This window comes from Colobus angolensis, unplaced genomic scaffold (genome assembly GCF_000951035.1).
Source record: "Colobus angolensis palliatus isolate OR3802 unplaced genomic scaffold, Cang.pa_1.0 Scaffold15, whole genome shotgun sequence".
Classification (NCBI taxonomy): domain Eukaryota; kingdom Metazoa; phylum Chordata; class Mammalia; order Primates; family Cercopithecidae; genus Colobus; species Colobus angolensis.
Genome location: NW_012114599.1, coordinates 13,097,421 through 13,122,420, shown reverse-complemented (window position 1 = coordinate 13,122,420; position 25,000 = coordinate 13,097,421). Strand labels below are relative to the sequence as shown.

The 25,000-nt window shown below is 40.4% G+C and overlaps 1 protein-coding gene across 1 annotated transcript in view; it reads left to right on the top strand.

Annotated features, from left to right (window-relative positions):
- The window catches only part of CRIM1 (cysteine rich transmembrane BMP regulator 1 (chordin-like)), a 197,723-nt gene that overhangs the window by 154,693 nt on the left and 18,030 nt on the right, over positions 1–25,000 (top strand). Inside the window, exons 9-13 of the mRNA XM_011935981.1 lie at positions 1,441–1,597; positions 3,725–3,846; positions 4,989–5,198; positions 8,754–8,969; positions 13,860–14,081. Of these exons, the coding sequence (XP_011791371.1) occupies positions 1,441–1,597; positions 3,725–3,846; positions 4,989–5,198; positions 8,754–8,969; positions 13,860–14,081 (927 nt within the window). The remainder of the gene's footprint in view (positions 1–1,440; positions 1,598–3,724; positions 3,847–4,988; positions 5,199–8,753; positions 8,970–13,859; positions 14,082–25,000) is intronic.

Genomic DNA, 25,000 nt, shown 5'->3' with positions numbered 1-25,000 from the left:
TGTTAGAGAAACATGGCTAATAAAGTCTTCTTTTTTCACCATTCCCTTAATAATGGGGAATGAAAAATTATGACCTTTCAAGTCATATAATTACAAATTTCTAAATGAAGCATTTAGAATTTCTCTTCTAAGGATGCAAATTAGTAATCAGTTGCTTTGCAGTGTAATACAGGCCCATGAGGTTATATTTCTATGTGTAATAAAAGGTTTATGATAATGACAGAGTAGAAAATTATACCATAAATCACATTTTCCTTCTTAAAAGATAGCAAATTAAATATGCAAATATTGCCAACTAAGATTCACAAAAGACGCTATCTTGAAATATTTATGTAAAACACGGACCCATTTCACCTATTCATTGTAGTTAAGGTTTAATTTACGATTATAAGTGTGTTTTGAGGGGACAAATGCATTCTGTTTTTCCCAGTGACTTACGTGTTATTACAGTATTCATGCTTAAAGGATGTCCAGATAAAATAAAAATGTGTTCATCATTCCAGTAATAGACTCCACTTCCCATTTCACCAGTCCATTTAGAACAATATTCAAACATTGCCATACTTTGGCCATCACCATATTAACTTCCCTTCTTTAAATTTGATTGTCTTTCAAATTCTACATTTAATTCACACAGATCTCAGCTTGCTTAATTTATATAATAAAGCATGCTTTTTTTTTTTTAACCTTAAACATTTCTATTTCCCTTTTCTCTGGTAAGCCTTATATAACCTTTTAAAATCATTTTGGAAGACTTCTATTAGGCTAATAATGAAACCCCATCTCTACTAAAAATACAAAAATCAGTTGGGCGTGGTGGCGCATGCCTGTAATCCCACATACTCGGGAGGCTGAGGTGGGAGAATCACTTAAACCCAGGAGACGGAAGTTGCAGTGAGCCAAGATCATGCCACTGCACTCCAGTCTGAGTGACAGAGCGAGAGATTCTGTCTCAAAAAAAAGAAAAAAGGACATGCATTATTACAGACATGCAACAGAAATAAAATATATAATGAAAATTGGACTGTAAATTTCTAATTCCCACATAACATAAATGGTCATCAGTGATTTAAAGTGATTTATAAAGTTCATGGAAAAATTATCTGAGTCATTAATTGTAATAGTTATCAGCCTGTTCTTCACTCAGAGCCTACCAGATTTGGGTACACTTTAGAAATCTAGGCATTTCAGAGTTGGACTTTATTTTGTTTATTACCACCAAAACATGGAGTCATGTGGTAACCATGAAATAGCACAGTCAAAAAAAAAAAAAAAAAAGAAATAGCACAGTCAATGCTTTTTAATGATAACAAGGGCCATGGTAGAGCTGAGAAACTGGAATATGTGCAAGAGTGGAGGATTCGGGGACGGTATTTTAGCATCGAAGTGTTCTGCTCTGTTCATCTTTGGAAGAAATATGCCGTCTCTGTGTCTTCACAGGCGAGGAACTGTGCTCAGAACGTAAACAAGGCTGCACCTTGGACTGTCCCTTCGGTTTCCTAACTGATGCCCAAAACTGTGAGATGTGTGAGTGCCGCCCAAGGCCCAAGAAGTGCAGACCCATAATCTGTGACAAGTATTGTCCACTTGGATTGCTGTATGTATTTCTTAATTCAGAAAAGCTATTATGAAGTACAACTTGGCGAAATGTTTCTACGCATTTTGTTTTATATGTTGTTTGTTTGTGAGTTAATCTATGATGTATTGAGCCCAGAATGTCTATACTTGTTACATGATTCAGAAAGCTCAGAAAAGGTGGTATCTCCAAAGAAAAGAATCAAATTTAACTCTTATATTTTATAGAGGTGGGCCAGACACACCCTTTGTGCCTGTTGTGTGAGACTTTCCCATAGCAGAGTCCTTTAGACACTGCTGGCGAGATTAGGAGATGGAATTGAGAGGGCCCAGTGTTGGAAATGCTACAGCCCTTCACACCTGTCCCAGGGTCTGTTTGTGATCATTTATTTAACACACACTCTAAGATCAGTTGAAGACCGACCCCCACTCACTTGATATATAATGCATCCTTATCTGCCATGCCTAGGTGTCTCACCTTGGAACTAGTCAGCGTTTCATATTTTTTTCTTTATCTAGTGTTAGATTGTATGAATTTTCTTAGAGATAAGGGTCATGACTTTTGTTTTCTAATACACCTTATTGAGTCAAACTCCATGAGAATCTAGATTATTCCAGTGGGGGAGGGTGGAAATAGACACTTCATATTTGTTTCTTTAGTGTTTGTATAAGCACCTGTATTTGTCTTTATATCAAGTTGATACCTTTAGAAAAATCACCTTAATTTATATTTTTTCCTGTGCTGTCTTTCATTTCAATCTGTCTTTCCAACTTGGTATATTTAGGTGAGTGCTAGAAAGTCTTTTTTTTTTTTTTTTTTTAAGGCACGGTATTGCTCTGTGACATAGGCCGTAGTGCAGTAGCACAAGCATGGCTCACTGCAGCCTCAACCTCCCAGGCTGTCAATCCTCCCAGCTCAGCCTCAGCCTCCCAAGTAGCTGGGACTAGAGGCATTGCCACCATGCCCAGCTAATTTTTGTATTTTCTGGTGAGATGGGGTTTCACCATGTTTGCCAGGCTGATCTGGAACTCCTGGCTTAAGCAATCAGCCTGCCTCGGCCTTCCAAAGTGCTGGATTACAGGCATGAGCCACTGTGCCCAGCCTAGTACTAATAATTACAAGGGACTTAGACCCATCATCTCTTCTCATCTTCTGTCAGTCATCCTTTTCATTCTTCCTTTAAAAATTCTAGTTTTGGGAGAGGTCTTCTTTCTAATTTTCATTGAATAATTAAATTGGAAACATTGTTCCTTAAAATTCCCCAGATAAAATAATGAATCATCATCATTCTTAATCCTAAAATATGAATATGATGCCAATAAGAGTATTATTTCTTAACCTAACTGCTAATATAAAATGAAGTAGTATTACCACAATAGTAACTGCAACCACTTGCTACAGTATCATGGCAGTTCAGAATCAAGGCTTTGTTCAAATCCAACCGTCATCTTGGAGAAAAATCTCTTAGATGATTGTAAATTTCACTTTGTATTCCTGCCGGCACATTCAGGGAGGACCCAGTTGGACACCTTGGACAACTGAATATTATACTGGCTAGAACACATGTTTTAAGGACACACACCAAAAGAGAATTCCTGGCCAGACACCACGTGGGAGTGTCAAGATGAAGGCAGCAGTTGGTGCCCCTTTTATGTAACCTTCTGACTAAAGATTACTTTATGCATGCAGCAGATACTTCCAGAAAGGAGGGAGGGGGAGGGATAGATGGATGGATGGATCAGTAGGTAGGTGGGTGGGTGGGTGGGTGGATGGATGGATGGATGAACAAATGAATAAACAGATAAACCAACAAAATCTCCTTCACTTTCCTATTCATGGAGTTTCACATTCATCTTTTTACTGTGGTGTACCACTCTCCCAAATTAAATCAACAGTCCTGTCATTGGGATTCTGAGAGCCACATCCTAGAAGCACACAAGTGCTTAGGCAACTCTCAGCCTTGGTCATGAGTGAGTGGTGGTCATGGCCACAGGGTGCTAATGACCCATATACCCCAGGAGTCTGAGAGCAAAAGTCAAGTCATTCTGTTTAATAGCAATATCACTTTATTGACCCTTGGTCTGAGTGCTTGGGCATCATTTGAGACTTTTTGATGTTCTGACTTCTGACAAAATTTTAATTACCCAGGAAGAATAAGCATGGCTGTGACATCTGCCGCTGTAAGAAATGTCCAGAGCTGTCATGCAGTAAGATCTGCCCCTTGGGTTTCCAGCAGGACAGTCACGGCTGTCTTATCTGCAAGTGCAGAGGTAAGTGTGTACACATGGCCCTTCCCCCTCAAAGCAGCCAGGGGCACCGAAACAAAGAACAGAAGGACACCCTGTAAATGAAATGGTTTCGGTGATTGCTGCCTATTCTGACACAAATGTCAGTCTCTGTGGGACCGTCCCACAGGACTCCATTTTTCTTTCATTTTTATGAAGTAAAAGCTTAGAATAGAATGTAAAGTAAGCATATGATGGACAAGCACATTGACTAAATTAATCACTTCCTAGCTCTTTTTACTCGTATCAGTAACTTTAGCCTAAAGCACAATTATCTCAACCTCTATAGAGCCTCTCTCTGTTCAGGAGTAAGATCCATAAAATTGCAACAGTAAATATCCCCATTTCAAAGTTCTAGAGGGTGGGTATAGCTCAAAAGTTAGCTCCTTAACAGTTTTCCTTGAGAATTTAGCCTTTGGCTGAATAAGCACATGCCAGCCCACAGCTGTGAATAAGCACAGAGCCCAGGTATCCCTGCTGCTTGAGGCTTCTCCAGGGAGATTCCTGAAACCACTGAGCCTGCGCCCTGACCGCCATTTCTGCCCTTACCCCAGCTCCACCCCTGCTGCCTGTCCCTGTATGTTGTACTTGTCAGCATGATCCACAGATTAAACTATAAAAGATTCCTAAACTTTGTTTTACGATTTTTCAAAACTGGACAGTTACCACCTTAATGGTGTTTCTAAGGGGTTGGAGTAAACAAAAATCTAGTCACTGTTTTAATTGTTCTGCTGAACAAAACTCTGTTATTTGCAAGGGGCCCAGGATGTCCCCATTGGTTGACGCTTCTAGAGCAATTATTCTGGATACATTCAACATATGTGTAACATTTGTTATAAAGTCAGTGCTTGTTTATTGTTATAAAATATGACAAAGTAGAGTAGAAGGAATAAAAAATCAGCGATCATCCTACCAATTGGAGAGAAACTATTTGCAGGTTTTTTCCTCTTTTTTCAAAATTGAGAGCGTATCGACTTAAATTCTTTTCATGAACATATCCCATGTCACAAACTATCCTGTGTAGACATAATTGTTGGTGGCCGGGGTCCAGTCCATGTACAGACTCTGCAGGCTGTTTCTCTTATGCAGTAGCCACTTCTTTACCAGGCTGCCTTCTGTCTGTCCAGAGGTCTCTGCTTCAGCTGGGCCACCCATCCTGTCAGGCACTTGTCTCACCGTGGATGGTCATCATCATAAAAATGAGGAGAGCTGGCATGATGGGTGCCGGGAATGCTACTGTCTCAATGGACGGGAAATGTGTGCCCTGATCACCTGCCCGGTGCCTGCCTGTGGCAACCCCACCATTCACCCTGGACAGTGCTGCCCATCATGTGCAGGTAAAAGCTGGCTGCCATCTGTGTGCTCCATAAGCAAATGACTTCTGCCTTGCAGGGGTCTAGACACATTTGTAACTCCGGGGAGGTTGGAGGGGACGACCCCTGGAACACTTTTCAGCACTGCGTGGCTTTTGTCAACAACCACCACAGAATGGTCCAGGCACTATCAGTGAAGAACCAAAGACCAGAGAAAATTCTGACATTCTAGAAACAAGTCTCCTTTTTGAATGATTGACTCAGTTATATAAGGTCTTTGGACTACATTTTTGTAAATGTTTGTGGGCTGATGAACTTACATTCCAGCTCTCCATTTTATTGATAGCATACTAAGTCTGAATGTCCTCATTAATTTGAGGGGATTGGTGCTAGTTTTATCCCATAAAACCTTATCACATATAAAGTAATGTTTGAGAGGGAGAAACTTATTGAAGTCTGTGGCTATTGTTCTTTTTTAAATTAGTAGACATGTGGCACTCTTGCCAAATGAAGAGATTTAGAGTTAACACACATCCAAAACACTTAAAATCATAATCATGGTAATCAAGATAAGTTACTGGAAAACCAGAACAGATTTGTAATTCAGGGGGGTCTGAATTATGATTGTCAATAACAGTAATTATAACCACAAACCTCATCTAGTACCTTTTATCCAAAGAGCTCAACACAGTCTTACATCTATTATTTCCCTCTCTGTGCAGGCCACTTTGAGTTAGGGAAAAACACACTGAGGCAGTTTCTCATTTGGAAAACAGACACAGAAAGATGGACTCTCTTACCCAGAGTAAAATAGTATGTCTGCCGAAAGGCCTGGGAAAAATGAAGTCTCTCAAATCTTGTATCAGATTTCTTTCAAAGTTAAGTCTACTGTCAGGTTTTGGAGTATAATTGTTTCTCCTCTGGTCAGTCCTGGTCCTGTATCTCCCTGTGCATGAGTCCACCTGTGCAAAAGGTGTAGCTGGGAGCCTGAAGCCTGGTCCTTTTGCAACAAGACTAGCCTGGGAGGGAAGTTGACCTTGTTCGCCATGGTCGGGGAGTCAGGGAGAGGGACACTTAAGTCCCTTTCAGCTCTGAGATTCTGCACAGCTCAATAGCTACAGTATCAGAGTGACAGGCAGCTCCCATACCTTGTAGAAAACCAGATTACAATGCAGAAGAGATGACTCTCTTTATTTTGTTTTGTTTCCCTATAGTTCAGTTAGAGGTATTCCATATCAGAACTCTTTCCATTTTTCCCATATTTTGCTAGTTAAATGTGAAAAAGTTCTAGAGTCCCCTGCATAAGAAGGTAAATGAGGACTTTAATATGATAGAACTTTGTGTTGACTCTTTGGGGAGGGAAAAGTCATGTGTTTGCATGAAGACCCCTGCTTTAATTATAGATGTGAATGCATAGAGGAGGGATTTGTACCTGGGTCTTCGCTAAACATCCTCAATGAAGAATTCTAACAGCTAGATTGGTAGAAATATAAAGACATTGGTAGAAATTGACCTAAGAACTGAAAATGAGTAGAACCAGAAAGATCTTTCTCTATTACGGAGTCATAGAAAGTTCTTATGTAAGCACACGTGAAGTTGTTGTTAATACCTTATTGTGGGTGTGTCAACATCTGGATATACGTGTATGAAAACACATTTATATATATGGATGTGTAGAGGTAAATTTTTTCCACAAACCTTTAGCATGTTGCCATATAAGGCTCCTTCTGAGTAGCGACTCCAGAGCTGTTGCATTCATGGACTCCTGCTTTAAAGAATATTTTTCTCCCCTCTTCATTCCAAGATCAGCTGTTTTTCTTCTTGGGATACAGGAGCATCTCCTGAACTCTTCTAATGAATATTTACTAAATGATACCGTCTCTGAGATTTTCTGTCTTCCATACTCTCTACCTTTGAGTTATCTTTTGTCTCCATGTATCTGGCCCGTCTTGTGTTTTGCCTTGAGGCACATCGTATGGCAAAAAGGTGAGCAAGAAAGCATACCTACAAACACACACATCAGATTTCCTCTGACCACTTCCATACATGTCAGCATTTAACAAGGCAGTAATTGTCAGTCCTCTCTAAGCCCTTTTTGAAAGCAATAAGGGAGGCTTTTGCTATATTCATTTATTGATACTTTTTGGGACTTTTCTTTCTCTGTAAACCACAAATGCACATTTACCATATTGTTCAGCACAGTTTTCATTGTAGTCATCTTCCTCTCTGTTGTTCTTATACTGGAAAGTTGATTACAGTTGCTTGTGAATGTAAGCATGGATTGATGAATATCAGTTTTCTGTGATATGTCCCTGGGTCTAAGTTCCAGCCTTTTTAGTAATTCCCTTGAGATGAAGCTGTATTAGAAGTTTTTAACCCCCTTAACTGGAAATCAGCCCACATCACTTAATTTCATTAGTATTGTTGACTCTCATGGCTAACCACCACTTGGAAAGTCATAGCCCCAATTCTCTCTTAAGGAGATTTCAGCTCTGAGCATCTCTGCATATATGAGCCCGTAATGGGGCGTGACTTCCACCGAGCTCCAAGCATGAGCTAGCCATGATGTCTCCAGACTCTTTCTTGGCGGGATTCAACACTGTCAACACCTTCTGGAAGTGCTTGTTGTATTTGGATTACGTGACTCTAGTTAATGTCTTCATACTTCTCATTTCCCCAGAAAAACTTCAGGGCAACTCCCAACCCCTCTTCAGACATTTTCAACATTAAATTCCCTCTCTATCAGTGTCATCTCTCCGAGAGACCAAAACTACCTCTCTGGTGCAGGAAATGATAGTTATCACCAGCCTTCCGGCATTTACATCTCTTGATGATGTTCTTGCCAAACACATGTTTAGTCTCAGGTGAGGATTTTCAGACTGTTGATTCTACAGGAGCATTCCTGCTCAGTTTGCTGGCCGCTGGTTTAGATTGGGGTGTGGCCTGCTTGACAGCAGGATGTATTTCCAAGCATAAAAGTACTCAGGATCCCAGAAATAATAAAGCAGATAGGGCATCGATCATTTGGAAGTTTTATTTAATCCGGAGACATATCCGTGATCCAAACAACCATAGACTTGAGTTGCAGTTTCCCTTGTCTCTCCCTGAGCTCTCAGTTTCCTCGTGCGTAAAATACGGTGACTGTAAGGAATAAATGAAATAACACATGTAAAGTGCTTAGCATGGAAATAACTGAACCACAGCAAGTATTCCGTAAATGACAGATCTGAATTCGAGACAATCCTACACATTCACAGAAATGCCAGAGGAGGCCCCTGTTCTCATCTCTAGAGTGGGAGTGCCCCCCCACTGTAATTTAATGATCTTACTGAATTATCTTATTACTGTTGACGGACTCAAACCACTTGAACCTCACATCCTAATACTAGCTCTTTTGCCATTGTCTTCTGTTTCCATGCATGGAATATTTTCTTCACTATTCTCTTGATAAGAATAGAGTGAGATGCTCTACAGAGTTCATCTTTTTTATCCCTTAAAGCAAACAGCACCAGGCTTTCAGGAGTTGGAAAGATTGCAGATGAATAATGTCTTGTGTTCTGATTTTGTGTCATTCCCCAGATGACTTTGTGGTGCAGAAGCCAGAGCTGAGCACTCCCTCCATTTGCCACGCCCCTGGAGGAGAATACTTCGTGGAAGGAGAAACGTGGAACATTGACTCCTGTACTCAGTGCACCTGTCACAGCGGACGGGTGCTGTGTGAGACAGAGGTGTGCCCACCGCTGCTCTGCCAGAACCCCTCACGCACCCAGGATTCCTGCTGCCCACAGTGTTCAGGTAAGCAACATCATGCCTCGTATATGCTTGGTGGGGAAGGATGCAGCTCTGGGTGTTGTCATTCTGTGGGACCCACAGGTCAGGGGGACCCCCATGTAGGAGTGCGCCACACCCGGTATCGCCTCAGGAACAGGGGGACCCCCATGTAGGAGTGCGCCACACCCGGTATCGCCTCAGGAACAGCTATCAGCCTGCTTCCTGCATGTATTCTCTTTATCAGCCACCTATTTATGCAGTCAATGTGCCTCATACCTGAGATAACTGTGAAACAAAAAAGGAGACTGTTTATCTTGCCATTTATTTCCTTAACCCTACGTCTCAAACTCAAGGAATATACCTAAGTAGAGATAGTTTCACCGCACTAAATTAACCAAACGATTTTGTTAATGTGAAAAGTCATCTTTGTGTAACAAATGTGAAGAATAGTTATTGATAAATAATGTAAATAAAATTCTTTGAAAAATATAAGGGTGGTGAAGAGACCTTGAAATATGCATAATGCCACACCCTCACACTTGGGATGATTAGTAAGTTAATATCAAAAAGCATTAAGTAAGTAGCACTGCACATGTATAAGGAGTGCTATTATTTTGTACTTTTTATTTCTCAGATAATCTGACCTTAGCAGGTAGATGTATGGCCATGAAACTTACTAGAAGGAAATTTGTCAAGATGTTAATCATAAGTTACTGGTTTTATATAACTTTAGTAGTACTTTTAATTAACAGTAGATGCGACTTTTTCAAAAGATATTTAAATATAAAATTACCAAGTTGACAGAACAACTAGTTTTCTTGTTGCTTATTCTTCCCATATTTCAACTTAATAACCATTTACTTTCTAAACATATTCGTAGAGCATTTCTGCTCAGCAAAACATAAGCCCTTGTATTTTATTACTTTTTTTTACATTGGATTATCTAGTCAGCTTGCCAGAATCTGTTGTTTCATTATTATGTGCAGCATCATCAGTGTCTAAATTTTTTATAGGTTTATGTTGATGGCGTTTTTGGAATTAATCAGATGAACTTATAGGGATAGCCACATTACTGGCTGTTGTCATCATGCACGGCAGCCCAAGTATTATCATTTTAGTACAGAATTGTTAATCTGAGAAGCTTAATTAGCACTACATCTTTTCTAGTATAAGAAATAGTTCATATGTGTTACATTTTTAGGATATGCATGACCTATCATTTCCGACTATGTTGTCATCACAATTTACTCAGATTCAAACCTTACTATATGTTTTTTGTTAATACATAGCAATGACTTTACTTACATCCCCTTGGTAGAAACCCCTTAGAGTGGTCTTTTCCTTAGTGATAATGGATTTATATCCATTTATCTATTGAATTTACAGATATTTATAGAATGCCTGAATTGAGCTATGGGGATTCCAAGGTTAATGAAAACAGACATGACTCCTGTCCTGGAGCAATCGCCAAAAGAAGAGCCAAGCAATCCAATATTCCACATTAAGTCAATAATGATAAGTAAGAGGTGTGCCTTGAGAGGGAAGATTCAAGAACATAGGCAATCAGGAAACTAAAGCAGCAAATACCCGTAGTGCTGTTTGTGTTAGGATCTGAGTGATGAACTTAGGGGTTGACTAAGGGAGTGGCACTGGGGGAGGAAATGCCTCCAGGACCACTGGCCCAAATTCATTGATGGGACACCTTACTGAACTCAGAGTTTCAACCCGTACAGAGAAGGAGAGCTACATGGAAATGGAACCTCTTGAGTATGCTACTGTGGGTGGCATGTGCAGAGGCCCAGGGGTTCTAGCCAAGCAAGGCGGTGGTATTCCTGCATCCCTTTCCATCTTTCCAAAGAACAGGCAATCCCTCACTTGCCTGGCTTTGACTTCTCATTCATTAACTTAGGCCTGGATTTTTTTCTTTACCTATAACTAATGGATGTTTCTGGACTTTCTCATTCACATTTGTATTGAGATACAAAAAAATAAAAAGCTTTAAAACTCAAATTATCAATTTCTTCCCATCACAGTAATTCTCAACAGTGGCATTGATAAGCAGCATATTACACATATAGAAAAATACCATCTCTAATCTTAGGACACTTGCATTCTAAAATGGCCCAAAAGGCATAGCTCCACAGTGTGATAACAGCTTAAGAAGGGTCGTATCCCTCATGCTGCTTCCATCTGTGGGATGCCCTGTCATTTCCTCTCTTCAGCTTTCCCTTTTCTCTGGCCTGGTTTAAAGCAAGGTCTGGTAAGGAAATGAGGAAAGATTGCACATCACTGCAAGTGAAGCTTATTTCACCAGCATACAAAAGGGAGAGGGTAAAATAGCACTTGTTTCTTTCCATAATGTTTAAAATTTTCTTTCCTTTATTTTTTATTTATTTATTTATTTATTTTTTTGAGGTGGAGTTTCACTCTTGTTACCTAGACTGGAGTGCAACAGTACAATCTTGGCTCACTGCAACCTCCACCCGGCTGGGTTCAAGTGATTCTCCTGCCTCAGCCTCCCAAGTAGCTGGGATTATAGGCATGCACCATGCCTGGCTAATTTTGCATTTTTAGTAGAGATGGGGTTTCTCTCTGTCTCTCAGGCTGGTCTCGAACTCCTGACCTCAGGTGATCCGCCCACCTCAGCCTCCCAAAGTGCTGGGATTACAGGAGTGAGCTACCACGCCCGGCTCCTTTATTTTTAGAGTTGGAAAAAAGCATGGCAGAGAAGAGAGAGGGAGGTAGAAAATAAAAAGAATAAAGGAACACCAGTGAAAACACTGGTAAAGATCAAATAAAGGAATAAACATTTGGAAACAGAAGTGTAAAGAAGGGGGTCTAGAGCAGGAAAAATGAGAAAAGAGGCCCAAAGAAGGGAGATGCTATGAGTAAGATTCCAAAAAACAGTGTCGGTCAGGGTTGGATCAGGAACCTCCTGCCTGGTGAAAGGAAGCCTGCAGACTGCCTCGGCTCCAGCCCTCATGCCATCACTGCCAGCATATGCTGATGGCCTCTGGGTTCTTTCCAGGCCTCGGTGAGAGCCCTGCAGATTCCAGGCTATTCACTTCACTGTCATTCCATAGCTTCCTCACTGCTGTTCCTGCTTCCTCTTTTCAGTTTTTAGACACAAGGTTGGAAATGCTTGCATGAGCTAAGTTAACGTAAGTCACAAAAAGCTCACGGAGATTTGCAGGGCCTATTGTGAACAAGAGGGTGTTGTCCTTATTTCTAGCCAAAGCAGAAGTTAGCACTGGTCAGTCTCTTGAAGAAGAAATTATCCCTAGACATAGGTAACCACAAAAAGGTCATTGAGAAAGTCATCCTATCTTGCCATCTCTAACCTATGTGGATGAGATCTGTGGAATCGTATCTGAGATCGGACCTGGAGTACATATGGAGCCATGGAACGAATGGCTGTTCTTCAACTTATGCCTGCTGCCTTTGGGACTAGTCATAGGAGATACAGTTACCCAGTTTAAAGGAGAGGGTATGGGCCGATCCCATTATGCTGGCTTCTCTGTCTCTCGGAGAAGGTCCACAATGAAGTAACTGCCTTGGTCCTCAAAAAGGCCCTTCTGGTCACATCCTACTTACTGGCTGTAGGGTATATTCATGAGGTGGACAGAAGGAAAAAGTGGCATGTAGAGCTTCTGGATCATGTGCTAACTACATGTCTCAGTTGTTTCTGGTTCTTGGCTAAAAATAAGAGTTCATGAAGTTGGTTCTGGGAAGAACAGATGACAACTCTTTCGATTGTGGATGTATTGAGAAAATGTGGCCCTCTTAGAGATTTGCTAGGTAGGGCTGTCATGGCTGTGTCTAGACTCTTGAGTGGTGAAGTTGATTGGAAGTGCTCTCTTGCCAGTGGGATTATGACATTTCTAAACTAGAAACCACACCCACTTACATTTTCCTTTCTGATATCTCAGTCATATTGCTGCCTGAAGTTACAGTTTTCATTGACTTTAGTGGAAACCAATGCCCAAAGTGATATCTAGATTTTCTGGTGACATTTTCTGTTGCAAGTTGTAAATAGATCGGGGGACTTTCAGGTCTCAGTCTTTAAATAGCAAAGAAACAGCTGATTTGCACATGATTTCTCTGTGGTTGCATCCTTATGAGTGATTGAGATTTCTTACCTTTCAGCCATTAATGTGAATTCCTGAGCATTGGAATGTTGCACATAGGTGGGTTTTGGTAGTCTGGTACAATGAAAATTTGTCTGAATATTGATTGGTCAAAACTGCATGTGGCCGCAAGTAAGAAAAAACCCAGCTACAATTTTTAAGTGAATAGAGGTTTATTTTACGTATATGACAAGACATTTGGAGGCAGATGTTTATCAGCATTGATTCAGTGCCTCATTGGGGTCAAGGCCTTTCTCTTCTGATAGGGGTGTCACAGCCGTGATCAACACACTCCTATCAAGGCAGGAAGAATATGGAAGGATGATGGCAGAACATATCTACCCTTCTTTGAAGAAAGTGAAAGCTTTCCCAGAAATCCCCTCGTTAGCCATTACGTCCCATTAGCTACAGCTAGATGATGGGGCCACCCCCATTTCAAGGGAGCGTAGGAAAGCAGGGAACAGATTGTCCCATTTACTTACATGCATTGTAATCAAAGTCCTGGGACTACCCCAAAGAAAACCAGGATTGCATTAAGCTAATGAAGAAAGAGTGGATGTTGTATAAGCAACTAACAGAATAACTGTGACACCTCTTTTTTGATCTTTGTTATTTTGTTTAAAAATTTAAGACCCTTCCTGAATCAGCGTTTCTGATTTGTTACTGTGTCGTTTATTCAAGGAGGCACCCAAAGCCATCATGACTGGGTGTGCTTTGAAACACACTATGTTGCATAGTTGCTGGCCCGCAGCAGCATCTTTGCTGACCTATATGTTCATTTTTCCAGATCAACCTTTTCGGCCTTCCTTATCCCGTAATAACAGCGTACCTAATTACTGCAAAAATGATGAAGGGGATATATTCCTGGCAGCTGAGTCCTGGAAGCCTGACGTTTGTACCAGCTGCATTTGCATCGATAGCGTAATTAGCTGTTTCTCTGAGTCCTGCCCTTCCGTATCCTGCGAAAGACCTGTCTTGAGAAAAGGCCAGTGTTGTCCCTACTGCATAGGTAAGACCAAGAAAAAAACATCTTTCAACTGTTTTTTTTCCTACTTGACATGTCACACAGACCCAGTGTAGCAACATTGAGCAGAAGAGAGGTATGGAAGATGTACTCCCAAGAGGAGGTGCCTTAAGAATAAAGAAATGAGGCCAGGCGCAGTGGCTCATGCCTGTTATCCCAGCACTTTGGGAGGCCAAGGTGGGTGGATCACTTGAGGTCAGGAGTTCAAGACTAGCCTGGCCAAAATGGTGAAGCCCCATCTCTACCAAAAATACAAAAATTAGCTGGGTGTGGTGGCACACACCTGTAATCCCAGCTACTCTGGAGGCTGAGGCAGGAGAATCACTTGAACATGGGAGGCAGAGGTTACAGCGAGCCAAGACTGCGCCACTGCACTCCAGCCTGGTGACAGATCAAGACTCCATCTCAAAAAAAAAAAAAGAAGAAGAAAGAAATGTTCTCTGAGAATGTCATAATGTTATAGCACTGTCGTGTTCTGTCAGGCTCCTTTGCCAGTTCAGGGTTTTCAATTTCAGAACTCTTTCTCCAGCCTATTTTTTACAGTGTTTTGTTTTTTTATAGACCGAGTCTCACTCTGTCACCCAGGCTGGAGTGCAGTGGCTCAGTCTCAGCTTGCTGCAACCTCCGCCTCCTAGGTTCAAGCAATTCTCCTGTCTCAGCCTCCCTAGTAGCTGGGATTACAGGTGCCTGCCACCTCGCCTAGCTAATTTTTATATTTTAGTAGAGACGAGGACAGTGGTGGTTTTTTCCAGATAGAAACACCGTGTCTCATATTAGAGTCCACTTAGTTTATAAAGCTTGCTGCTGCCTTGAGATCAGCTAAATATGACATACTAATTTAATCTCCCAGTTGTCCCTGTCAATGGCTAGGCACACAGAGTGAGGCCTGAGTAACTCGAGAGCCCTCTCCTTCTTGTGACCCGTGGTGGTGATGCATCTTTGTGAGCAGAGAGTCTGTGTATATTAGCACCTAACATTTGGGCCAAAACTAGTCCTATGGACATAAGCCAGAGGCCCAAAAGGTGGCAGTTCTATCAAGGACAGCCCCTGTTCCCTAGGCGTTCACTCTCTTTTAATGCTTTTGTATCCAGTAAAGCTCAAAGTCAAATGAAAGACGGTGACATGTCTCAATCAGATAGTGAACCTATAATCAGAGTAGCAAATGAAAAATTTTACAGTCTGTACTAATCACACATATTGTACATTTATTGTTGGAGATTTTGCATGTTTTCTAAACACAAGTCATTGCATATATCTGGAGTGATAGATGGGGAATAAAGGAGATCTGGCTACAGAGTTTTGTGGCGTTTCCCATAGATAAGCTGAGGAATGGTGGCCGTAACTCAAGCTCATGAGGACATCTCCCTGTCCTTGTCTTGGAACCTCTGGCCACTAGACAGGGCCACTCTGAGTCTTTTACTCTGCTTATTGGTATGTGAGATGGAAATAGCTGTTCTTAGGAATTGTACACAGATTTTCTTACTGTAATGGTCAAAGAGTAATAAAAGTTCTGTTTTAAAAGCTAGATGGCCAAAAAGTAATAAAAGTGTCTGTTTTAAAAGCTAGACCCTCTTTTAATAGTGTTACCATCCATATAATTTATTCTTCAAACCATGATGCTTTTGAGAGTGAAAAGGGGGCTGTTAATAATTCTGATGGGACAATAGTCATAGATCAGGAGTGTCCCAAGCAAATTGGATATGTGGTAGCCCTGCATTTTAACACCAGCTTCTCTGTACTGCCCATAAGCTTTCTAGCTTCTAAGTAGAGCCAAAAATATATCAAGGCATATATCCAATTTAGTGCTACTTACTTTTCAAAGAGCTGATCAAAATTCACGCAACAAAATGGCACTACCTTTGGTGAGATCTAAGTGAAAGCTACAACTAGGCTACTATTTAAGGCTGGGTAAGGAGAAAATATAGCCAATATCCCCATAGTTATATATCAAAACTTTTTTCTTTTACCTTTTTAAGTTCAGAGGTACAAGTGCAGTAAAACTTCAATACTAAAGGAAATGGTTCACAAGTCAACCAGGGATACTTGTGTCATACTTGGGAAACCAGGGACCTGGAGGTCTGAGAATTCCGTGTTACCTTCAGAGGAAAAGCCTAACAGCAGATCTCTCACGTGTTGAAAATTCTCAGACTGTTTTGTGTAAATTTATTGTTGTGTTTTGCTACTTAATTGGTAAATTCATAATTAGTAAATTATTCAGCTAGTAAATTTGTTTTCATATGATAATCATCTCTCACAAAACCAATTTAAATTCAAATTTATGAAGAGAAAATTCAAAATTATGAGTAGAAACTTTCAAATCATGATATTCTTTAGTCTTACTTTTTATTTTTTATTTTTTGCCTTCCTACTTTCTATTCCAATTCCTGCATCATTTAGATTATACATTCTTCATTGGTGTAGGAAAAAAAGGACCAGTTTGGCTCAAATTTGTGATTTTGATTTTAAGTTGGACTGCAGCACTTTTGCTAAATTGTAGTTCATATGAGCTCATAGTGGTATAGTGGACATTTTGATTCTGATCTATCTCTCTCCACAACTCCCTTCCCTCTCCCAGACTGATGCATGTGTAATTTTATCGTATAAACCTATGACTTACCTTCAGGGGACCATGCTGGGGAGACTTAACGTTTAATGAACTATAACCGTGTGCCTTATTCACTCGTTCATCTTAATAATTTATATGTGGTGTTGTGTTATTGAAATAGTCATTAAGCTGTCTTCTGTCTGCATCATATTTACTTTGCAAGTAGCCTTGTTAGATGGGCGTTCATCCTTTCTCTTCTAGCCCTGCTGTGTCTAAACCTACGAAGTCAAGTTCACGACTGTGATATAGGGATTTCCTGTCTGACTCTCCAGTTTGCATTTGGGCTTGTTCTCTTATCAACTAAGAGGTCCTGACTTCGAGTCAGCTTCGTCCCTATATAAGGGTGCCAACCCTGGACAGCACAAGCCACCCAAAGGCAATTGCCAGCTGTGCTTCATTGGCAGAGCCTTTATCACCATCCAGAGATCACCGAGCAAAGGAAAAACATGGAAACACGGTCAGACGGCATGTCTTAAAGCACCCAGTTGTTTGTCCAGTGGGCACCAAAGACCAGTGCTTACGTTGTTTCCTGTTTTAGGCTTTCTCAGTTTTAACCCAGATTATCGTCTATTCTCAGGATCTTGTGTATCTCGCTGTTAGAATGTACAGACTATCTCACCCCAGCCTACAGTGCTGACCTCACCTTGGCTGTAGGGCTCTTCCATGGATGAATGTTCTCCCTAATTAGTCAAATACAGATCTCTAAAAACCTCAAACTCACAATTAAGGGACCTCTTTTATTAGTGATCAAAAAAAAAAGTTTGCATGTGAAGTATCCTTTGTTCCTACTGTAAGAAAAATGAAAAGTGGTGATTCTACCAAAAGTAGTTTTCTGACTACAAGTATTTGTGTTCCTTTTGTTAAATTATCAATTCACTAATGTGCAATGATAATGCTTCTCTTTTGATGTGTGAAGGCCTCATATTATGTGTGCTAATTTAATAGGATATGTAATATAGGCATAATTAATAGGATTGATGATTAATTCTGAAAAGTGAACAGCTTTGTCTAGTTTCTTATAATATCCATCATTTAGGGAATTCATTCTTCTGCTAGAAAGAAACTAAGTAGTAATTACCCATTCATTTTAATGGAACATCTTCTGATTCCCTAATTGTTTTGTACTTTGGCTTTCTATGTAAATACATTCAAACTTAGATTTTATTCTCATAAGCTGACTATAATGAAGGCTTAAAGGATGAAGAACAAGAATCAAAAGTTGACAAGTATGAATCAGGTGGAGATAAAAGGTCTGAGGGAATTCTAATGGGTGAAAAGAGATTTGATATGTGGTTCCTTGTAAACAGCAGATGCCTCTGTTATGACATGCTTAGCCATGCAAGAGCGTACTGGTTTCTAAAGCATCCCATGGCCATTTCACTGATTACATGTTACTTGCCTTTCTCAAACCTTGCCAGAGCAAAAATTATTTCAGTGCTTCAATGAAGTCTTTTATTTCATGACTTCAAGGAGGATAGCAGACAAGTACATTAGCAGCCCTTACTCCACACCACTCATGTGCCTGTGGGAATACTCATATCCCCATATGAGCCCTGACCACATCACCCTTGCTCTGATGTTCGTGTTGGTGATACTTCTGCCCATACTGAGTACCAGACTCTGGCAGCTTCTGGTAGGGGGGAGCCATGAGTCTTTCAGTAGAACCTCCCTGTGTCCAGAGGTCAGTCATTCCTGGTCAGATATTACAAAGAAAGAGTACGACTTTGATCATAAAGTCTATCTTAAGTTAATTTCCAGGATTTTCAAGCCCACTTCACTGCTGCATCATACCTGTTGGCTTTGGAAGTCAAGATGCTCAGGTATGTCCCCCAGTTAACCCACTCTAGGTGATCAGGACTGATGTTGAATAAATAGCTCATGTGTTGGCCAAGTCTTAAGTGTTAGTAGGTAGAACATTGTTTTGAAAATTATGACTTGGCAAGTATTTGTTTGTAACTGTGTATTTTAAAAGATATTTCAAGGTCAGATTTTTAAAGTCATTTGTTGGCTAGAAATTATTGAGTCAGTGTATCTTTCTCACTTCAGAAATTTGGGATAGTTTGTGTTTATTATATATAATATAAATATATATTTACTTATTTGTATGTTATATAAAATAAATACAAGTACATATGTGGCTCATAACTTCCATGTGAACTAAGTTGAAATGTTCTGATTACATGCCTTCTAATCATCTAGTATCATTGAAGTGTTTTTAAGTGTCATATACCTGTAAGGATCTGTGAAAATGAGTTCTATTATAGGTAGATGGTACACGAAAAATTTCTAACAGGTTGTATTAATACCTCTATATGATTAGAAGTTGGCTATTCTTACATTTATGTATTTACTAATATTTGAAGTGGGACTTTCACATGGAGCTGGCCTAGCTTGTGTTGTAACTGTATTTCTTCTCAATTGGCTGTGATACTGTCACTGTATAGTAATCTTCTCCATAGTGATCTTCAACTAGCAAATGATTAAATAATCTTTAACCTTAGTAGGGAAATGTCTATACCTTATATCAAGTCAATCTATTATACATTATTCCTTTTTCTTATATTCTGTTTATTTAAACGTAACTCTGCTAAACTGGTATCTTAAGAGATATATAGCATCTCTTTGGAACATCTGTTGATCATTGTGTATTTAATTCAGCCCAAGAGTCAAATATAGTAAATATTTAATTCAGGCATCTTTAAGCTATACAACCCATGAAACTTAATGTTATGCATTTTGAAACCATAATGATACGATACTGCCCACCTTCATTGGAACATTTTTCACTGCTGCTTCTCCAGTGTATTTTCTTAAAATTAAAAGCTTCTGCACATTGGAAAGAGAACTTCCCTTGGAACCAGAGCATTATAATCACAGCTTTGTCACATTCTAGCTTTATGTCTTGGTGATCTGATGTAACCCTACTTCAGTTTCCTCATCTATAAGATGGCAGTAATAATATTGTCCTGAGCTTCACAAAAGTGCCAAGAAAATTAAATGACATAATGTACATGTGCAAAAATACTTTATAAACAGTAAACACAATTTAAGTGTAGATAGATTCAGTAGAATTGCTGCTCTTGTAACACAGATTGCAGCTGATCTGAGTAACGTTATCAAATCAATTCTAGTATCTCACTGTTAAATGTAGCAGCTGGCTTTCTACAAGAGAAATGCCTGGATACAACATCTCAGGGATGAGCTTTTGAAGGCCAAGAATATCTTAGACAATGCTTTGGCAGTGTACCTCATCCTGCCTACTCTCATCTTAAAAAGCCCATGCCCCTTTGGTCACTCCATTGTAACCCAGGTAGAAACAGTGTGCTTTCTGTAGCTCAGCTGTGTTGTGACAGTGCCTTGCCCACAAACCGCACTGTTCTTTCATACCTCTAGACATTATCAGAAGAGAGAAAATAGGGCTCATTTATTTTTGTGTATATTGAGAGGCTAGTCCCATTTGAAGAGTCTGAACTTACTGTGCATGATCCACTGTGATTCCTGGGAACAGAGTACGTGGCATTTATCAGCAGGGCGCACCCTCATAGGGAGGAGATGTATACCTCCTGCACATTCTTCAGAGCTGTCAGTTGCTGTGGCCCTACACGGAGGCCCAGGTTGTCACAGTTAGTGCTAAAAAGATTGAAACGAAAGATGAGAGGTGTGATTTAAAAGAAGGGGAAACAGGATGATTGTCTGTGTATTGTTTAGAGAGTGTAAGAATGAAAACATTCTGGTTGTCATGCACCACGCTAACTTTGGAACTGGTCTAAAGTTATCACAACAAAAATAAGCAATGTTTGATTTCGGTTTGTTTCGGTCTTACCCTATGCCCTGGGAAGCAACTGATCTTGCTTCTTCCGCAAGCAGCTTCCTCTTCTCACTTCAGTATCCTTTCCAGGCCTCCGGCTGTGTAAACAGAAATTCAAGTTGTTCTGGTTAACTTAGGGAAAACCCCTAAGCCCGTAGTCTTGAGGTGTGCTCCAGCCCCACATTCTTAATTTAAAGAGCTCTGCTACACGGAAGAGAGGCTGCACTGCTATTTCCAGAAAGATCTAACAGCTTCTGCCTTTCTCTTATTTCGGTCCAGGAGGCCAAACCTGATTTTGTACCCTGTAGTGGTCAAGGATATGGGGGAAGACCCCTATCACAGAGGGCCCACCCTCTGGAGGCTGCTGGCAGAGTCTTCTTAACAGGGCTTGGACTGTGACCAGATTAAGTATCTTCCGTAGGTGCAGAAACTGGCCAATCTGGAAGGTCCAATGGCTTCTACGTTAAGGTTTTCTTAACAAGATGGTATACCCCAACTTTTACATAGATTGCTTCTTTTAAGTCCTAAAAGAAGTTGTATTTCTTCCTCCGTATTTGGGCCACCTTGATCTTTAGTTGTTTCTGCCTGCCTATTAAAATGACATTTTTACATTTCCAAAATGATTTCTGTGAATAATGTCCATGTACCTTAGACGCATCTTGGACTGTTTGCCCTACTATGACATGAGACCACATTTAAAGTTGAAAATAAAATGTTTCCTTCAACTACTATCCATGAAGTGCTTAATCAACCCATAACAAATGCTAACACAAGGGGTAAGCTCTATTCCTGAAAACTTGTGTCCTCTTTGCATGCACTGGTTCTCAGCCAGAAGTGACTGTGTTTACTAATTTGGTGAGATTGCTTTTTGTAGAACTAGGACTTCACAGCCTGAGCAATCACCTCTTTCTTTCTAGTATGTTGAAGAAATCTAATAGGCTCTTTTAACCTTTATAAATACACTTGCACTTCCTGTCCTAAGAAATAAATGAAATAAAATAAAACAAAAATGTAATTCTAAGAAAAGCCTTAAAACTGTGGCCAAATCTGCTTTCACAGCAATTAAGGTTGAGGCAGTATGGAGAGGTAGGAGTCAGCTGACATGACAGCATTTACCTTATTTTTTTTTTTTAAACAAAGTGGATTAAGATCAGATTTTTTTATTGGAAGCTAAAAGTTACAAAGTAAATACCCAAAGATTTAATTAAATCAGTAAGCATTTGTTGCATTTTTAACCAGAATTCTTTAATCATTTCCTGACAGAATTACTATGTATTAGATCTCTGCCGCATTGAAATTGTCTAGGCCCCCTGCATCTGTTTTTAGCAAGACTTCAGTTGAGTTCCATCTTTTCATTCTTTTACAGTCTGTAAAGGCCTGGTGAGTCAGCGTATTGCAAATCAGTCATCATCTTCTGTCTAGGAGTTCTTAGTGGCCTGTACATTATTTTCTCAGATTCCTGCATCATTACAATTTTCATGTGTTTTAAGTCTCTTCTTTATGTTTTTTAAAAAAACAAGTGAAACCAGTTTCTCAAACAGGAGGTGTTCACATTCCATTTATTCTCCAAGTGTGGAGTTGGTGCCCAGCATGTGACTGACAATACAGAAGTGAAAAGCACATGACAAGCCAGGGATTTCAGGGTCTTGTTAGAAAGTGAAATGGAAGTGGTATTTTATTCCTTTGTGGCTTAGAGAGGGCTGTAATGCATTGTTACAGGTATAAACTAATATTTTAGAAGTACTTCCCCTATTCTTGCCCAGGTCAGCTATGTCATTGGTAGTACTTGGCTGCCTTTTCTACCACTCCCTTTTCTAAATCTTATGTTACCCATAGTATACATGGCCCCTTTGTATGCCTGCCTAAATGACTTCACTAAAGTTTTCTGTAAATCCCTCAAACCTCAAACTTAAGAACCCAAACTGAAATCTCTTAGCAGGACCAGCTGTCTGTGTGTCTTTTCCAGACCCTGGGCTCATCCATTTGGATATGGACTCCCACAAAGCTGACAAGACCCTGTGGGTGCAGGAGCATCTCCTGAGGACCAAGGCCTTGAATGCCTTGTTCACGTCAGCATCCCCAACACTTAGGGTGACACTCAGAGGGTCTTGATCTCAATGTGTGGAAAGAACAAATGCCCCTGTTATAGTACTGTGTTGGCTTGTTTTGCGGTGAGACTTATTCTGAGATTAAGAGCTGCATTTAGCTTCTTGGCCACCAGGATCCCAGAGTAAATTACTTTTCAGGACTCTAAATAGTATCAGGAGATTTGAAAGAACTGATGCAATTTCTAAAGCAGCCTGACTTCCTCCCAGGAAGTTACTCCCACACCAAGACTCTGACTTCATGACCACCAGATTTAGAAATTGAAATATCTATGTAAGAAGTTGCCTCCTAGGCAGAAATCAAGAAATCCAACTATAACATAGGTTAGAGTCCATTTTGGTTTTTATATCCTTCCACAGAGGAAAGGGGGAGGGGGAAGAATCTGGAGATGCTTTTTTTTTTTTTTCCCCAGAGGCTCATGTATATCCCACATCATGGTCAGTTTCAGAGCAAGGGCTTGTGCCCCCACCTCGGTGACTCCTGGAACACTAAATTGGATCTTTGTAGAGGAAGAAAATAACACAGTTCTGGATTTTCCGTAGCTGTTAATTAGTTTTATGGCATAATTAAAATAGCTCAAGAGTAAAACAAAGTCCAGCTTTAACAGCCTGTTAAGGCTTCTTTTCTTATCTTGAGAAGAGGTAAGATAATGAAGTTTTAAACAGTTGAAGAAGTTAACTGGAAAGGAATTAACATTTCAAGGCCATGCCGCTTCTTCCTCCTCTTGTGATACCAACCAGAATTGAGGGATAATAGGCAGCGGGGAACCCACACTGAATTTTCCAGACTCTACTGCTGAAAGACATTGCATATTTCTATTGTAATCATATGTGATGCAAGATAATGTTGCTCATATTTGAGTCCCAAAAGAAAGGATGTTTGTCTGAGCATCCCATGAGGTAAGCAACCCCATGAAGGACCCGCTGCAGCCGGCGAAGGGCTCCAGGTCCCTGACGTAGTTGATGGCAGAAGTAAATCTTTATTCCCTTACAGCGACTTTGTTTCTGAAAGAGGCCAAAAGTCATTTCAAGCTGAATCTGACAGATAAGATAGAGGCCAGAGCTAAGGAAAATAAGTAGCAAAGCTGATCTAAACCAAGGTGTGACTGTGAAATAGTAACCGTCTTCTTTGCACGTTTCAAAATGGGCCCTGGATGCCATGGCAAGAGGAAAATTCCACAGCTGTGTGCGGCAGCGGCAGTACCATTGGAATACGTTTACAGCCGACCAGGGCTGCTTAGAAGGGGGTCATGTTTATTTGGATATATAACCCCTGATTTGTTTGTTTTAAAAATAAACTTTATTATGTTAGTGTCGTACCTCATGTTTTCCTTGGAACATTCTCCTCTAATCCTCTTTGAGAGAGTGGGAGGGAGAGATCGTGAGGAGAGAGAGAGGTGTTAAACAGAGATTTCCTAAGGAGGACCAGGAATCCTGAATTACCTAAATAACCCACTTCATTATCTCCATTCCTTGGTAGCACTTGATATCTTTGAAGACAAAGATAAATTCGAGTCCCCATTTTCAAGAGTCAGTGAGCAGTAACAGCTTGTTTGTGTGGCACTGTGATTGATCCTTGTCCGGGCAAGTGGCCTTTCCACGGGTTATCTGGCTTGGCACATGACAGACAGAGGTGCTGGGGGACTGTGGAGCCAGACCCGCTGTGGCTCCCCTCCTCGCCCTGCCGCTTCCTAGCTGTGCATCTTGGACAAGTGACTTAATCTTGTGCCTCATTTTTCTGTGGAATTGAAACAATACCCTGTCCCACTGGTCAATGGAGATCAAATGGCATTGACATAGGTAACATGCTTAGCACAGGGCCTGGTACGTAGTGGGCATTCAGTAAGTGGAAGTTACGATTATTATGAGGTATCAAAGAACAAAACTTAATTGTCAGAATAAGCAAACAAGTTGGAGTAATAAATGTAACCTTTAGAGTTAAATGGCACAACCCTGATAGCCAAACATAAACTGTTTTGGTTATTTTTAGTTGGATATTCCCAGTCTTTATTTCTACATCTCTCTTCAGGCTGAGTGCTTAAAATACATTTATATGTAGTCTCAATTAGATTATGCTGTTTCCCCCAAAAGACCACAGTGACTCTTAATTTAATTTATAGAACCTTGAATTGCATGGAATAGCCACCACGTCTCGCTTTAAACCTGGTAGCTTCCAAAACTTCCCGAAGGCGTTTTCGCAAATGGGTCCCTACGTGTCATTGAAGGAGACAGTGTATCTAGGAAAAGAAATGAGGATGCTGAGCAAGATGTGGTGGCTCGTGCCTGTATTTTCAGCACTTTGGGAGACTAAGGCAGGTAGATGGCTTGAGGCCAGGAGTTCAAGACCAGCCTGGGCAACACAGTGAGACTCCATCTCCACAAAAAA